Raw genomic sequence first — 18,786 nt, forward strand, 5'->3', positions numbered from 1 at the left:
CTGCCCCATAAATATAAAAATGCAGGCAGCCACAACAAACTGTCTAGCTTGTTACATATCTCTCTGTTTTGGGAAGCAGTTCTTCAGTCACGGTTTCAGTTGGCAGAAATGGACTGCATTTCAATAGAAGATCTTTTCACCGAGAAAGAAATTGTTGCTAACTTGAAAGTAGCATATGAAAATAAATATTTGTTTCTGAGAATGACTGACAGATGCTAGCCACTACTCCAATCTTTAGCCCTCCTCAGATCTTCCTCACAGGCGCCGACACCATGGGGCCTGAGGGGGCCCAAGCCCCCTCAAAATTCATGATTTAAGAAAATTATTAATTATATTATGCTTTGTAAAATCACAAAATTATGTTGGAATTTTTTATCTTCCTTGTTTGACAATAGTTACCTTTTAGAATACATTGGTTAATGAGTTAAAACAAATAATTACTATGGTAGTAGGCAGGTTAACTGAAAATGAGTGGTGTGAATCATGATAGTGTTACGGTGCTGCGGGCACACTTAGAATTTGTCCCAGTGAGCGAACCTTCAGCTAAAGTCTGGTGCTGGTGGGCCAGTGCTGCAGCCATGATGACATCAAAAGGACTGGAGAAAAAGCATGTGGAACCCTCCATCTCACATTGCCTTGATGCTTCAAGACATTAAAATGCCATGGCTATATAAGGCCCACCCTGCAGTCGCAGTCATTCAGTTGTTCAGTCGTTCAGCGCATGCTGCAGACGTGTTAAGTATTCTAACTTTAGTGTCTAGTGGATTATTTTACATGACTATATTTTATTTGTTTACTTTAGTCTCTTAGTGTATTGTGAATTAAGTTTGCAGTGGATAAATTTGTTATCAAAAAGCACGCTTGGAAGTTGATGATACTGCAAGTCAACCTCCAACAATTATTGTGCTTCAATTGCTTCGTTGTCTTCAGGCGAGAACCATTCACAGCCCAAAACCTGGACAATCTGGTAAGGGAAGATCATTTTAGAAGTCTTGGTTGATCAAATATACATGGCTAGAATATGAAGCAACTACTGAAAAAGTTTTTTGCAAAACCTGCAAGGAGGTAGATGCTAAAAGCCTATTACAATTTTCTTCAAAAAAAGAAGATTCATTTACTTCCATAGGGTTTTATAACTGGGAAAAGGCTTTGGAAAAATTCCATCTTCATGAAAATACGTTTATGTGTAAAGAAGGTGTTCTGAAACTGAATTCTGTCGCTAACCAAAGTGTGGCCTCCAAATTGAACGAACAGTTACATAGTGATATGAAGAAAGGCCTTTTAGCTCTTGAGACAATTTTTACTACCATACAATCTCTGTGCTGACAAGGCCTAACAATTAGAGGGCATGAAGATGTAAACTAAATTTTTTTTTAATTGTTGGAACTCCAAAAGAATGACATACTTGAGTTTAAAGATTGGTTAGGGCATTCGAGGTATAAATGGATGTCCCACAATATTCAAAACGAGATCATTGATGTACTAGAAAAGTCTGTGTTGAGATAGGTATTGACTTCAATCAAGAAGACTGAACATTTTTCTATTATGGTTGACAAAACATGTGATTCTTCGATTCACGAACAAGTGTCATTTTGTATTTGTACAGTCGATGATTCCTCAATCATCAATGAAAACTTTATTGGCTTATATGAGACCCAACACAGACTCACACACTCTATTTAGTATTTTAAAAGACATTTCTGCTCTTCTTGATTTGTCAATGAATAACTTAAGAGGACGGTGCTATGATGTTGCCTTGAATATGAGAGGTAAGTTCAAAGGACTAAAAAAGTTAGTTTTGGATGTACAACCAAAAGCACGTTATGTGCACTGCACTGCTCACAGTTTAGACTTGGCAGTTGTAGACAGTCTCCGCCATCTTACATATATGAGGGATATTATGGCTTCAGCCAAGGACTTAACAAACACTGTAAGGGAATCCAACAAAAGGATGGGACTTTTCAGAAGCATACACTGTGAGAGCGCCAGCGACCAAGTTGGTCTATGACCCCTTTGCCTGACTCGATGGACTATGCAAGCTTCTAGTATCTTGAGAATATTGAAAAACTTTGAAGACCTCATAGAGTTTTTTGAAACACTTTCTGCAGAGGACAAAACAGAGGCAGGTTACAAATATGCAGGCTACCTTGAGTCAATGTTACAATTCAAGACTTATTTCTTTTTACGTCTTTATTACCATGCAATGAATCCAGCAGAGAATGTCAATGAAAAAATTCAATACCCTCATCTAAGTGTTGCTGATCTGGAAAAAATATATGAGGGCTTGATTTGTATGTTGAATGGAAAGGAATCATAGTTCTGAACACTTTTGGGAATTGTGTTTTAAAGAAAAATGTTCACTAGCTTCCTTGGAATTGAAGTATACCAAAGAAGTATGAAAACAATGAAGCCAGCTCACTGCACACTTTCAAAACCCCACAGGAATACTACAAAGCTATTTCCATTAAAGTTTGTGAAATGGTGCAATCTTGCGTTACCGAGCAGTTTGCTTCAACTGGACTCACACAGGTCATTGCAGTTGAACAAGAGTACTTGCTTTTAGTGAACAGAGGTGAAACAAATTTGGAAAAATCAACCGAGTTTTTAAAAAATGATCTAGACATTGAGGGACTGTGCTTACACTTGAATATGTTAGCTGATATCACTAATAAAAAACAACTGTTCGTAAAAAACATGTGTGATGTAAGAAAGTACATTACACAAGAGCCTGCAGTTGAAGAAATGTTATGTGAAGTAGTGAAGTGCATTAAGCTTCTCCAAGTAGTTGCAATCATGTCAGCAACAGCAGAACGGTCATTTAGCACCCTTAGACGTCTGAAGTCATATCTCCAAACATCAATGGGACACAAGCGACTGATCAACTTGGCTAGTCTTCATGCCCACTGAGATGTTGTGGATGAATTCGATATCTGACCAGTCATTATATTCAGTAACCCAGTCAGACTGTTGACATTTGCACCTTTCTATAGACACTCTAGCCCTAATAATGGCATTTAGAGCAATATTAAAAATCTTTATAAAATATCTATATAAAATGCTTCCAGCATTTGCCGATAAGTGGTGACAATGGTAAGTAGTGGTCGAAAGAAACAGATCGCAGATGTCAGGCAGTTAGTTTGGACATCAGTCAACATAACGTCAGTCAAACATTAGTCAATTTGTGTCTGCATCATAAAGCTGATCTTGATTGATATGTCAGTTTATGAGCCTAATTCTCATCATTTGCAGGAGGTGCTACTGTTTTGTTTCAATATGAAGAAAACAGCGGCTGAGTCTCATTGAATGTTCTCAAGTATGTATGGTAACGACGCTATTAGTGAAAGAATGTGTCATGAGTCGTTTCAATGCTTCAAGAACGGTGATTTTCATGTCGTAAACCGGCACAGTGGTGGAAGAGAGAATGTTTTCAAAGATGCAGAATTGGAGACATTGGTGAGTGAAGACGTACATCAAACTCAAGAAGAATTGGCATGATTAGTGGGAGTGACACAGCAAGCCATTTCAAAATGTCTCAAGACTATGGGCGTGATTCAGAAAGAGGGAACTTGGGTCCCTTGTGAGCTGAAACCAAGCGACGTTGAATGGCATTTATGTGTTTGTGAACTGTTGCTTCAGAGGCAAAAATGGAATGGATTTCTGTATTGCAATGTGACCAGGGATGAAAAATGAGATCATTACAATAACCCTAAATGCAAAAAATCATGGGGATATCCCAGCCATGCTTCCACGTTGTTGGCCAAACCAAATACTCACGGCTTCAAGATCATGCTCTGCATTTGGTGGGACCATCTCGGTGTCGTGTACAGTGAGGTGTTAAAACCAAGTGAAACAATCACAGGTGCACATTATCGAATGCAATTAATGCACCTGAGCAGAGCATTAAAAGACAAATAGCTGCAGTACAGCGAGAGGCATGATAAAGTGATTTTGCAGCACAACAACGCTTGGCCCCATGTTGCAAAAGAGGTCAAAATTTACTTGTAAATGTTAAAATGGGAAGTCCTACCCCACCTGCTGTATTCTCCAGACATTGATCCCTCTGACTATCATCTCATAAAGAAGTCACAAATTGGATTCATGGATTGCTTCAAAAGATGAACAACTTTTTTGACGCAGTATTCGTACGCTGCCCAAAAGATGGGAGAAAGCAGTGGCTAGTGATGGAAAATACTTTGAATGATGCATGTGTAACCAATCTGTTTCATTAAAGCCTCAAATGTTGGGGAAAAAATGGCTAAAGCAAAGTAGTACACCTTGTACATAATGTTAAATTTTCAGTTTCGAAATACACTCCTGGAATATAAACTACAATACTGTGTGCTGGCAGTGTATTTGTGGATAGTAGCTCAGCCAGCTGTGTGCCAAAAATACACTCCTGGAAATGGAAAAAAGAACACATTGACACCGGTGTGTCAGACCCACCATACTTGCTCCGGACACTGCGAGAGGGCTGTACAAGCAATGATCACACGCACGGCACAGCGGACACACCAGGAACTGCGGTGTTGGCCGTCGAATGGCGCTAGCTGCGCAGCATTTGTGCACCGACGCCGTCAGTGTCAGCCAGTTTGCCGTGGCATACGGAGCTCCATCGCAGTCTTTAACACTGGTAGCATGCCGCGACAGCGTGGACGTGAACCGTATGTGCAGTTGACGGACTTTGAGCGAGGGCGTATAGTGGGCATGCGGGAGGCCGGATGGGCGTACCGCCGAATTGCTCAACACGTGTGGCGTGAGGTCTCCACAGTACATCGATGTTGTCGCCAGTGGTCGGCGGAAGGTGCACGTGCCCGTCGACCTGGGACCGGACCGCAGCAACGCACGGATGCACACCAAGACCGTAGGATCCTACGCAGTGCCATAGGGGACCGCACCGCCACTTCCCAGCAAATTAGGGACACTGTTGCTCCTGGGGTATCGGCGAGGACCATTCGCAACCATCTCCATGAAGCTGGGCTACGGTCCCGCACACCGTTAGGCCGTCTTCCGCTCATGCCCCAACATCGTGCAGCCCACCTCCAGTGGTGTCGCGACAGGCGTGAATGGAGGGACGAATGGAGACGTGTCATCTTCAGCGATGAGAGTCGCTTCTGCCTTGGTGCCAATGATGGTCGTATGCGTGTTTGGCGCCGTGCAGGTGAGCGCCACAATCAGGACTGCATACGACCGAGGCACACAGGGCCAACACCCGGCATCATGGTGTGGGGAGCGATCTCCTACACTTGCCGTACACCACTGGTGATCGTCGAGGGGACACTGAATAGTGCACGGTACATCCAAACCGTCATCGAACCCATCGTTCTACCATTCCTAGACCGGCAAGGGAACTTGCTGTTCCAACAGGACAATGCACGTCCGCATGTATCCCGTGCCACCCAACGTGCTCTAGAAGGTGTAAGTCAACTACCCTGGCCAGCAAGATCTCCGGATCTGTCCCCCATTGAGCATGTTTGGGACTGGATGAAGCGTCGTCTCACGCGGTCTGCACGTCCAGCACGAACGCTGGTCCAACTGAGGCGCCAGGTGGAAATGGCATAGCAAGCCGTTCCACAGGACTACATCCAGCATCTCTACAATCGTCTCCATGGGAGAATAGCAGCCTGCATTGCTGCGAAAGGTGGATATACACTGTACTAGTGCCGACATTGTGCATGCTCTGTTGCCTGTGCCTTTGTGCCTGTGGTTCTGTCAGTGTGATCATGTGATGTATCTGACCCCAGGAATGTGTCAATAAAGTTTCCCCTTCCTGGGACAATGAATTCACGGTGTTCTTATTTCAATTTCCAGGAGTGTATTAGTACTAGTTTAGTACTATATTACTATAGTACTGTATTAGTTATTTTCAAATACTTAAATACTTTTAAGGTATAAGACCCAATTAACACCCGCTATTTACATACTTTTTGACTGAATGTATTAGGAATACTGAATTAACTTTATTAACTGTATTAAAGCATTAACTTTGAGATATTATTTTTATTTAATGAACACTGAGTCTTATTCAAAGTAAGCTTAAATTAGCTATTTCACTTATTAATCAAAGTGCTATTACTGTGCAACAGCAATATTTTATGTTTTATTCTTTTAATGATAGTTTAGGATTTATTTAAATATATATTCATTACTCTGTAATAATCTATAAGCATGTTTATTACTGTAAATTAAATTAGCTTTTTATGAAAATGCCGTACATGTCTATGTTTTGTTTCTTTTTTCAAAGCCAAAAACTGTGTCAGGCTTGTCAAGTTCCCCTGAGTGCCAAGTTACTGAGAGCCCAGTTTTCAGGGTTCTAATGTTGATCATATGACTCTAAAATGCTTAAAAAACTTTAAAACTCACTATTTTTCATCTAAAATTTAGAAAATTTCCCAGGGCAATACCCCAAGTAGCCCCCCCCCCCCCCCCCCCCCAATAGTTTTTGTAAGTCGGTGCCCCTGGTGTTCCTGCATGTTGCTATAGGGTTCTGGAGTTGCAAGGTTCCTGTGTACAACAGCAGCATCCATAAAAAGCCTCATAGATCTTGTGATGCTCCAGTTATGTGGTGGTTTGTCAACCTCATTTTCATTATAAAGAATAAAAATATGCTATTTCAGCAATAGCAACAGGTATTTTGGATCAAGTACGCTAACTGAACAAAATCCAGAAAATGGGAAGTCATTTGCATGGTATCGTTCCTTCAGCAGTGATATGAGGAAAATATCTGATCCTACATGTGACTGTATCAGGATTTATCATTGGTCATTGCCTGGTATGTCCTTGTACATGCATAGTCTGCATTATAAATATATGCCATATGGTGTGCCCTTGCCTTCTTCCCATCTCTGAACTGACTTCCACAGACAGTTAGGGAGGGACCTACAGTTCAGCACATACTGTAAAATATGGTACAACTTACATGACATTTTTTGTACTGGAAGTGAAATAAGCACAAAAATCACAGGACCACAAACTGTGAATTCTCAGCGATTTACAAACATGATTGAGAAATTTTTTGGCCCAGTCTTGAACAAACTGATATTGGGGATGTATGGTTTCATCAGAAACACATCATGGCAAAGTGTTTCTGGCAGGAAAAGCTTTTTGGGCATCTCATCTCCTTTAGAGGCAATCTTATGCTTGACCAATTTAGCATCTTGTGAGCTTTTTTATAGAGATGTCAAAAATAATTTGCTTATATTGATCATTAAAGAGTTCTTGCACTCTTGAAGAAGAATATTTACCAAGCAATAGCCCATTATACCCGTCATTTTGCTGATAACAGTTGACTGGTACTTTGGAATTTGAGTAAATCAGTGTATTGACAATAATGGGCATTATATTTATGATATAATAATTAAAAATTGCAATTTTAAATTTACAATTATGCAGAAACACATACAAATAGGAATTAAAATGATAAATGTAATTTTTGCTCAAATCAGTAGTTTCATTGCCACATCTTGTATCATCTACATCAGTAATATAAAGGGTCTTAAAAATTCAAATGTCTTTAGAGGTCACTGAAACAAGAAAAACAAGTTTAATAAACAAGGGTTTGTGATGGCATATTTTCTGAGATCTGAATACTTTTTTTTGGGAGGGGATGAAACATTTTTCATTGTGGATATGAGCACAGATGTTGTGTTCACATTACATCAACATGGACAACAGAGTTTTTTATGTCTGCATGTATGACAATAGTTATATGACAGTCTGAATATTAGGTAGTCTGCAGTAAGTAGTGTGATTTGAGTTGTATTTTACCGAAGCTTCAAATATTTACATTACTGTATAGTAAACTAGCTAAATACCTTTCACTGCCTGGGTATGTATTTATTCTAGTTATTAGATAAATGCCTGGGTATATATTTATTCTAATTATATGAGCAAATCTCTTCTTTCTCCCTCTCTCTGTGTATCTCCTTTGCCCTCCTCTCTGTCCATCTCTTTCTCCCCTTTCTGTCTGTCTACCTTTTCCACCCCACCACTCTCTACCTCCTCCTGACCCTCTCTCTCTCCATCTGCTACTCCCCACTCTGTCCATCTCCTCCTCACTTTCTGAGTCCATCTCCTCCTGCCCCCTTGCCCCTCTGTCTCCTCCTCATTCCCTGTACCTCCTCCTCCCCCTCTCTATATCCATTTCCTTTCCCCATTTCTCGCTTCATATCCTCCTCCACTCTTTCCCTGTCCATCTCCTCTTTCTTTTCTCTGCCCATTTCCTCTTCCCTGTCTGTCTGTCTATCTCCTCCTCCACCCTCTCATGATCTCTGCTCCCCCCCCCCCTCCCTTGCCCACTACACTAAAAAATATCCATGTCACAGAGTAGTATTGAATGCTTAGTCAACTTTTACTGTGTAGTAATGAAAATCCTGGAACTGGTATGCAACAGTTAACAGCAGAAAAAGGTGTCTGTCACACTCTTGTGTAGTTCATGAACAACTGCTGCATCCACAACATCTTCAGCATATCCAGATCGTAAGGCCACAAGACCACTGTGGCAGATTGCATTTCTGTCAATGGCTCTTCTAAATGTGTTTACACCTAAGATTTTATTTACTACAGAGCTGAGTTCATGACAGAGGGTCATGTGAATTTTGACAATCAGCATAAAAATGCCCACCCAATTGCAGAGAGCATCATTTCTTGATCAGCACATGGGTAGGTGTTCTTGGTGATAGAGTAATACTGCCATTACTGTTGTGGTGTCACCGCCAGACACCACACTTGGTAGGTGGTAGCCTTTAAATCGGCCGCAGTCCGGTAGTATACGTCAGACCCGTGTGTCGCCACTGTCAGTGATTGCAGGCCGAGCCCTGCCACACGGCAGGTCTAGAGAGACGTCCTAGCACTCGCCCCAGTTGTACAGCAGACTTTGCTAGCGATGGTTCACTGACAAATTACGTTCTCATTTGCCGAGACGATAGTTAGCATAGCCTTCAGCTACGTCATTTGCTACGACCTAGCAAGGCGCCATTATCAATGGCTATTTATCTTGTGATGCATGTACCGTCAGACCAATGTTCACCAATTATGGATTAAAGTTAAGTATTCCAGCAGCTACATACGTTATTGGCTATATTAATTACCTTTCACTGTTCCAGACCTCACGCCAGCCTGCGTGAGCTTAAACGCGTGCCTTTCGGCTTCCTCTCATAGTGACTTGGCTGTCTTGCCAAGTCACAATATTTTGGCGATGAGGATGGGATCACTTTGCCATGAATGTGCAAATCTACAAACCTTTGACATCGCTTTTTCATCCGAATAAGCCTGTACCTCCACGTACAGTGCAGAAATTCATTCGCTGGTCTATTTTCCTCTCGCAGTACCGCTACGATATCTTGTATCGGTCCACTGCTAAGCACGGAAATGCAGATGCATTGTCCCGTTTGCCTGTTGCTGAGGATAGAGCATTCGATTCCTCCGAACTTGCTTGCATGTTCATTGATGCGGAAACCGATAATGTGGTTGAATCGTTTCCGATTGATTTTCGTTGTGTAGCTACAGCCACAGCTGCTGACCCTGTCCTTGCTACTGTTTTGCGTTTTGTTGCTATGCTGTGGCCCTTGTCAAAGTCACGGATCGAGGATCCGTTGGTTCACCAATTTTTTGCTCACAAGGAGAGACTTTTTGTGTGACGTGGTGTTTTGCTGTTGTGTTCTGATAACGATCAGTCCAGGGTCGTGGTCCCACGTTCGTTACAGTCCTCTGTCTTACGGCTTCTCCACCAAGGACATTGGGGTATCGTGTGAACGAAACAACTTGCTTGTCAGCACTGTACTTGGTTCGGAATCGATGCTGTGATTACGAATATGTGCTCTTCTTGCATGGCGTGTGCCGAACAAAAATCCGCACCACTGCGGAAATTCTTTGCATGGCCAAAAGCCACTTCCCCTTGGCAACGCTTACACATCAATTTTGCTGGTCCCTTCTGGAATGCTCGATGGTTAGTTCTGGTCGATTCCTTCAGTAATTTTCCTTTTGTTGTCCGGATGTCTTCCTTGATGTCTTCTGTCACCATCCAAGCGTTATCCGCTATCTTTTGCATTGAAGGTCTTCCACAGACTATTGTTTCTGACAATGGCCCACAATTCATGTCCGCAGAATTTCAGTCATTCTGCAAGGCCAATGGTATTCAACATCTGACGTCCATGCCGTTTTTGCCACAGTCAAACGGTGCCGCTGAACGTTTTGTCAGGACTTTCAAGTCACAGATGTTGAAGCTGAAAGAGTCGCATTCTCGGAAGGATGCGTTATTGCTCTTTTTGTCCTCGTATTGCTCTCAGCCCCGAGATGGTCGCTCGCCGGCTGAGTTGCTTCACGGTCGCCCTCATCAAACCTTGATGTCTTTGCTACATCTGCCGCATCAGGTTCCTGTGCAGCGGCAGCCACCTGCTTTTGCCCCAGGCGACGTTGTCTATTATCGCAACTATCGAGGTTCATGGCGTTGGCTTGAAGGGCGCATTCTTCGCTGCCTCGGCAGCGCTATGTATCTGGTTTTGGGGGCCTCTGGTGTGGTGCGTCGGCATCTCAATCAGCTGTGCCTCTGTCGTTGCATGGGTTCTGCCGCTCCCCGTCTGCTTTCAGCGATGGGGCCGTCTGGTCAGCGCCCTGGGGACCCATCTATTGGCTCACCTCAGCCCCAGGTGTTACCGACGCTGCCTTCCATTTTTCCCCATGGCGACGCGCCACCGCCGCCGCCTGTTCTCCCGCCGGCGACGCCCGCAGTGGACGCTTCGCTGCAGCCACCAGGCGCCTCCCTGGGTCACGCGCTGCCGATCGCTTCCCGTGACCCGTTGTCCTCCGCCATGGACTGCTTGCCCGCTCCGGACCACATGGCGTCTTCGCCCGTCAGGACCCGATGGAGGTCAGAATTTCAGTCATTCTGCAAGGCCAATGGTATTCAACATCTGACGTCTGTGCCGTTTTTGCAACAGTCAAACGGTGCCGCTGAACGTTTGGTCAGGACTTTCAAGTCACAGATGTTGAAGCTGAAAGAGTCGCATTCTCAGGAGGATGCGTTATTGCTCTTTTTGTCCTCGTATCGCTCTCAGCCCTGAGATGGTAGCTCGCCGGCTGAGTTGCTTCACGGTCGCCCTCATCAAACCTTGATGTCTTTGCTACATCCGCCGCATCAGGTTCCTGTGCAGCAGCAGCCACCTGCTTTTGCCCCAGGCGACATTGTCTATTATCGCAACTATCGAGGTTCATGGCGTTGGCTCGAAGGGCGCATTCTTCGCTGCCTCGGCAGCGCTATGTATCTGGTTTTGGGGGCCTCTGGTGTGGTGCATCGGCATCTCAATCAGCTGCACCTCTGTCGTTGCACGGGTTCTGCCACTCCCCGTCTGCTTTCAGCGACGGGGCCGTCCGATCAGCGCCCTGGGGACCCATCTACTGGCTCACCTCAGCCCCAGGTGTTACCGACGCTGCCTTCCATTTTTCCCCATGGCGATGCACCACCGCTGCCGCCTGTTCTCCCGCCGGTGACGCCCGCAGTGGACGCTTCGCTGCAGCCACCAGGCACCTCCCTGGGTCACGCGCTGCCGATCGCTTCCCGTGACCCGTTGTCCTCCGCCATGGACTGCTTGCCTGCTCCGGACCACATGGCGTCTTCGCTCGTCGGGTGCCCCGACCCGATGGAGGTCGACCCTTCGGCCCCTCCTGTCCCTTTACGAGCGTGTACACCGCATGTTGGTGTGCACCCTGGACTAGGTTTTCAGGTGTTTCCTAGCTCCCCTCGGACCGAACGGCAGGGTGCATGTGGCACAGCCTCGCCTGTTGTTAGGCTCCCCACCTTGTCGCATACGTCAACATGGGGTCCTCCCCATGGTGGGCGGAAGCCTTATAACACAACCATACACCGATTTGCGGGGGAGGAATGTGGTGTCACCGCCAGACACCACACTTGGTAGGTGGTAGCCTTTAAATCGGCCGCGGTCCGGTACTATACGTTGGACCCGCGTGTCGCCACTGTCAGTGATTGCAGACCAAGCACCGCCACACGGTAGGTCTAGAGAGACGTCCTAGCACTCACCCCAGTTGTACAGCAGACTTTGCTAGCAATGGTTCACTGACAAATTACGTTCTCATTTGCCGAGACGATAGTTAGCATAGCCTTCAGCTACGTCATTTGCTACGACCTAGCAAGGCGCCATTATCAATGGCTATTTATCTTGTGATGCATGTACCGTCAGACCAATGTTCACCAATTGTGGATTAAAGTTAAGTATTCCAGCAGCTACGTACGTTATTGGCTGTATTAATTACCTTTAACTGTTCCAGACCTCACGCCAGCCTGCGTGAGCTTCAACGCGTGCCTTTCGGCTTCCTCTCATAGTGACTTGGCTGTCTTGCCAAGTCACAACAACTGTCATACATGTTACCACAGAGTTCAAACGGAATCCATTATCAGTGCTTCCTACTTAACAATTGTCTCCCTTGCTCAAGGATGTGACAAGTCCATAAAGAATATACATATGTTTCAAACATGATGGCACACTAGTACATTTTCACAACAATATGAATGAATGTCTGACACTGACACTTCAGGACCAGTAGATTGGTCAGGGAATACCCACACCTTGGCACCCTCATTCCACAGACCACAATACTCTCCACCTGTGGTTAGGGGACACTTGTAGGAATTGGCTTATGCTACTTCAGTCAATGATCTGTAGACCCTACAGGATCAAATCTTCAGTTAATGAAAGCCTATATAGTTACCGAGAAAGCATTGAAGGGCAGAAAGATGCTTTGCCATAGATGAGCATCACAATGTCATGTTGAACACCTGCAAACAAGTGTCATGAATGAATGTCACATTGAATCCCTCCTATTAAGAACTGCCAAAATCTTAGAAAGTAAGTGTTGCCAAACCCATGTGTATTGAAATTAGTTTTCTTCTCTGGATGAGTATTACTACCTCTCAAAGTACTTAGTATATATTTAACACCTCACATACCAGAAAAAACACCAGTTGCATCTCAAGAAACTGTAACAGGGTTGCTGCCTTTTACTACACAACACTTAAAAGGTAGTGAAATCTAGTTCTCCAAGATGTTCACTAGACGATGCATTCAGAAAAACCAATGTTCCAAGAGTCAACTACAGCTGAATTTCTTCCTGGTCAGCTTGAATAGGATAGAAAACCTGAAGCAGTACTCAACAACAGATGATACTAAAAGCTTTGCTCCCTCGTAAATGTACCACATTTTATTGAATTCCATATACAAATGGAAATCTTCAATTTGCCCTCTCACCTAATGAAAACCAACACACAACATTATGTCCATCACAATAATCTGACCTGTCACTATCCAGGGAAACTCTTCAGCTACAATGAAATGCTATGTATTCCCTCGTGCAGTTGTGAATTTACTATACAACCAAATGTAACAAATTGTCAGTAAGACCATATTTATACAAGCACTCATTTGACAGTGTGTTGTTCTTGAATTAATTTGTTGTAAATAATATTACTACATTCTCTGCTGACGTTCCTTACCTGTGGCGAGGCTTCTCTTCTTTGCTTACAATTTCTTTCTGAATTTTTTCTTCTCCAAAAGAATGATCTTCCAAACTTTTCATTGTCTCCCCACCATCAGTTCCAACTAATGGTTCTAGTTCTGAGGCCCCTTTAAAACAAAAGACAACATCACTGAGTCACATATCAAGCATCTTTGCAACCTGAATAAATAAAAAGGATACACAAATAGAAATAGTTTTTCACATGTTAATCAAGATACAAGGGTACCCATACCAGAGGCAAGGGGGATTCTTTGCCTCCCCCCTCCCCCCCGCTCCCCCTGCTCTCAGGGATAGGAAAAAACATAGTGTAGTCAGGTGTTTTTCTTTCAAGAAAATAATTTAAAAGCCAGTATTATGCAGGTTTTTAACGTTTAACAGGGTCAGAACTGGGACTTTTTTATGGGCACTTACAAGTAACCTTTCATCATTTTCCAAAATACAGAAATACTTCAAACCCCCATCATGACTTTCTGGTTGCTGCCCCCCCCCCCCCCCCCCCTCCCGGGCAAACTATTATATGGGTGCACTTGTCAATATACATGTACATTAATATGTATTTAATAAATACAATACAAGGAAGAACCAAATAATTCCTAGAAGTTAGTGATAACAACACTTTTATTAAATTTACATTACTTTAAGTTCAGTTTCCTTCAAAATGCTTCCATCCTGTATTCACAGACTGATTTCAATATTTATATAGCTATTAAAAACATTCCTGGAACTCCTTTATGTATTATTTCGTTTGGATTGTATGCATCATTTTCAACCACTTACACAGAATTCATTAAATGTGGTCTATTTAGTTTCATTTTTAGTCATATGGAAAGAAAGAAATCGGCTGAATGTATGGGTGAGTAAGATGCCCAACACATCAGTGCTACACTTCACAAGATAATTTTTAATTAATAATGACTGGCATGCAGGAGCATTGTTGTACAATAAAACAAAATTGTGTAATGGGTGTTTTTCTTGGGTGTTCCTTTAGACAACATCTCATTTAGTAGAGACTGCCCATATTAAGTTTCTTAATAAATGTCTGGCTCTTTGTCATGAATTTACAGTGCCTGTGAAATTTTAAGTATTTGGCAATGTTGTCTTCTGTTCAAGTGACTGCTGTTTTGGCTGAAGAAACATCAGGTTTAATTTCATTCATGATAGTTTATGGAAAGTTTTTAGCTTTATCTGATGTTGTAATCAGATTATTTGCCGTTGACAACCCAATACAGGCACAAAATCTCACCAGTATGCTATAAACAGTGTAATACGAGGGACTGAATTGCAATTTTGTGTCATCAAACATTTATCATCTCCATAGCCTGATGACCACTGAAATGCAATCAACGTTTTTGTCAGCGGTGAAAGTGAACACGTGGCTACATAAAGGTTTGTTTGCAATACTTGTATGGTGATCAAGAAATGTCTTGTGCCTCTCATCCCACTGAAGCAAACGGACGTAGCACAATGATATCTGGCAACAGAAGAAGACCATCATAATAGTGATTGTGCAGAATGTCCCAAGAAAGCCAAGATCTACTGTAAGAGTAACTATTTAGAACTGACACAGCAGAAAAGAGCATCTGAAGTGACCAAGACAGCTCACCAAATGGGAAAACAAGGTTACTTGATGTAATTGCTGCCTCTCCACACCATAGACATGAGGGTGACCAGCCTAAATACTACTTCTGTTCTGGTGGATTTCTATTCAGTTGCAGTGGGGCGCTTATGTCAGTCAACCCCCCACTTGCCTGGTTACCTGCAAGCTTCCTTGGAGCACCAAGTCCTGTTGGAGGGACTCAGCCACTTTGAGCAGCTGTGCCTGCTACTGAGCCTGAACTGCTGGGGTGCTGTGACTGTCACAATCCAGCTGGCCTTCTGGAGGCCTGACCAGCAAGGCCTATGAGCAGATCATCATCCATAAATATGAGGGTGAGCCACTACTGTCGCTCACCCTCATTCCTGCAGCAGACACTGATGCTGCCAGCCTCTCTCTCCTAATTGGAGGCCATGGCCTTCCTCTGAAAGACTTTTCATGCTCCAAGCAGGGCTGGAGGGTGCCTCTCCTGGGAGTTGATCTTCAATATCAATGAGAACACTCTGAGATCAACTAGCAGATCTGTGGATCACTGCATCCAGTGCTGGCTGTGTGCTACCGGGGTTGTCGTCCACCCATGATGTAGCAGCCCGCTATGTGAGCCATCGCTGCCACTCTGAGAGTGCAAGGCGTGCATGCGTCAGAACCTGCTGCCTGACATGTGATCCACCAGGGTGCCTAAGCTGCCAGCATCCTGGGGAAGAGAAATATGTACTTGTGATTCATAAATAGAATACTGACAGTAATGTTTTCTTAACACTTTCGAGAATCTGACAGATATCCACTATTGCACCCCACACAGTGCAATCCTAATGACTGTAGGGGCCATGGACCAGCCCTCTATATCTAGTGTCACCAAGTGGTTCCCAGTGGTAGAGATGCCTACGCCTAGTACCACACCTGCACATCTACAGTATTATCAGCCTACATTGTCTGTTCAGTTACTCCTTGAGCTCAACAGTTACAGATTGCAGTTCACCACTGTGTGGTGCTCTGAGAAACTGTCTTTTGTTGGCCTTTTTTGTGCCCCCTAAGTTGTGGCCATACTAAGTCATAGACACATCCCCAGTACTTTAAAAGTGGCATTTGTTAGCCCACAGGAGCCTATGGGCCTACCTCAGTTCAGTGGAAATAATAGGTAAATTTACCTGAGGTCAATGAGGTGCCCATATTGTAATTTGTCTGGACATGAGCTGCTGTGTGTTCAGGCAGTGTCAACAGTATGTAGTATATGCAGAAGGCTTGGCCATGAGACACATCAGTGCAAAGAATGCTGTTAGGCCATGTACAGTGCAAGGATTATTACAGTTTGTTTCTTGTTTGTGAATCGTGGTTACAGTTTGCATATTTTTCTTGGACAGCAGCAAAGGGAGGTTGTAAAAATGCCAGACACACGTGCAGCAACTTCACACAAGATGGTGGGATCCATGAAAGGCAGATGGCTGTGTTGTTGGAAACTACAGCTGAATATAAATGGAGTAATATTGGATTATGAAGGCTTGTAGAAGCATTGCAAGTTACTAGTGGGCAAGCATGATCCAATTCGGAAAAGGTCAAAGCTTTATTGAATACAGCTGGCCCTTGTGTTGATCTTGTAGTGGCTAATCTCTTAGTTCTGGTTTTTGGGAAAATGACCAAGAATGTGTTTGTTTTCATTAATGAAGTGAGGGCTGCCACCAAATAAGGGTCAGACGAAACTCCTGTGAATATGGTTATGCTACAATTAGTGGGTGACACAAAGTAAGGCAGAAACATTTGAGGAGCTGGCTGATGGACTTGTCCAGCATTATCATAAACAACATAGCACAAGGTCTTTTAGCAAAAAACTCAGGTGCGTGTTACAGAAACATGTTGAATCAGTGGAGTCCTACTCAGACACGATTAAGAAGACCAGTTCTCAAAATTATGAACTAACATGAAATGCAGAGAATGACAGAGTCATCCTGGATGAGGTAGACAATAGGGTTCTAGAAGTGTTTCTGAGGGGTATTTTTGGCGATATGTCCAGAAGGGTCAGGATGGAAAACCCAAGTAATTTGCCAGCTACTGTTATGATCAACACACAGCTGGAAGAAACTGAAATTGCTACTCAGAGACAGAGAGACTACAATGTTTCTTCCTCTGAGGTAAAATGTTACAAGTGTGGGAGTATGGATCACATCAGAAAGCAATGCCACCATCCAGAATGTTGCAAGTGTGGAGAAGTAGGACACAAGGTGCATGATACCACAGCAAAAACAAAATAAGTAATGTTCAAATAAGCATTTGTTTAATGGGAACTGGAGAGCATCATCCATCAGACCGCATTGCCAGTAGAACAGAAGACTGCAAAAAGTGTATGCGTGATACAGAGGACTGGTCCATGGCCCCTACAGTCATCAGGATTGTGCTGTGCAGGATTCAGTAGTAAGGAACTGTCAGAGGCTCAGAAGTGCTAAGAAAACATTACTGTCAGTAATATAGCTACTAATCACAAGTAAACAGTTATCTTCTGCAGCATGCTGGCAGATTTGACACACTGGTGGAGCACATATCAGGCCAGCATGTCCTGAGACATGCACACCTTGCAGTCTCGGAGTCACAACAACAGCTCATATTGCAGGCTGCTATGTCATGGGTGGACGACAATCCTGGTAGTACCACCGACACAGTCAGCACGGGAGACAGTGTTCTGCAGCTCTGCCAGTTGATCTCCGGAGTATTCTCATTGATGCTGAAGATCAACACCCAGGAGAGACACCCTCCAGTCCTGCTTGGAGTGTGAGTAGCCTTTCAGAAGAGGGCCACAGCCTCCCATTAGGGGAGAGGGGCTGGCAATATCAGTGTTTGCTGCAGGAACCAGGGTGAGTGGCAGCAATGGCTCACCCTCACGATGATGGATGATGATCTGCTTCTAGGCCCTGCTTGTCAGACCTTGAGAAGATCAGCTGGATGGTGAGTCATAACACCCCATCAGCGTTTAGTCAGTAGTAGGTACTGCTGCTCAAAGTGGCTAAGTCCCTCCAACAGGAATTGGTGCTTCATGGAAGTTTGGAACCATCAAAGTGAGTCGAGGGTTGACTGACATAATGCTCCACTCTCAAAAGGAGCACTGAAAGTGAATATAAATCCACCAGAACTGGATTAGTATTTATGCTGGGCGTGCTCATGTCACTTTTATGGTGAGGCAGTAATGACATGCATCATGGTTTTTCCGTTTGATCATCTCTTTTGATTGCTTCAGGATTTCTTAACTTCACCTTTCAGATGCTCTTTTTTACTGCATCAGTAACTGAGTAGTTACTCTTGCTGACACATCTGGGCTTGATGACAATCTTCTCGGGTAGCCAGTCAGATGATGCAGTCATCTTGACACAATATTTCAACTTCCATTCTTACTTACAAGAAAACCCTTTTCCTTATTAATAATATTATGAGATAATCAAATTTCAATACATTGCTTCAGAACACATTCCCAGTAGCGAGAAGCACTTCATTAAGAAAGTGTTCTGCCACTGTTTATTTCTCTGGGTGGGACAAATGAGTGTGACGATGGTTTCCTACACATCTGTCCTGAATAATACAGATAGTTTGGCCAATATAATCTGTCCCACAATGACATGGAATTTTATATACTTCAGGTTTACTCAGTCCCAAATCATCCTTTACTGATCAAAGATGGGCTCTAA

At 43.7% G+C, this 18,786-nt stretch overlaps 1 protein-coding gene across 1 annotated transcript in view; it reads right to left on the reverse strand.

The window, feature by feature from the left end:
• Positions 1-18,786, reverse strand: part of LOC126471055 (uncharacterized) — a 633,812-nt gene that overhangs the window by 260,257 nt on the left and 354,769 nt on the right. Inside the window, exon 6 of the mRNA XM_050099122.1 lies at positions 13,502-13,631. Within this exon, the coding sequence (XP_049955079.1) occupies positions 13,502-13,631 (130 nt within the window). The remainder of the gene's footprint in view (positions 1-13,501; positions 13,632-18,786) is intronic.

The sequence above is a fragment of the Schistocerca serialis genome, chromosome 3, assembly GCF_023864345.2.
Source record: "Schistocerca serialis cubense isolate TAMUIC-IGC-003099 chromosome 3, iqSchSeri2.2, whole genome shotgun sequence".
In the NCBI taxonomy this organism is placed as follows: Eukaryota; Metazoa; Arthropoda; class Insecta; order Orthoptera; family Acrididae; genus Schistocerca; species Schistocerca serialis.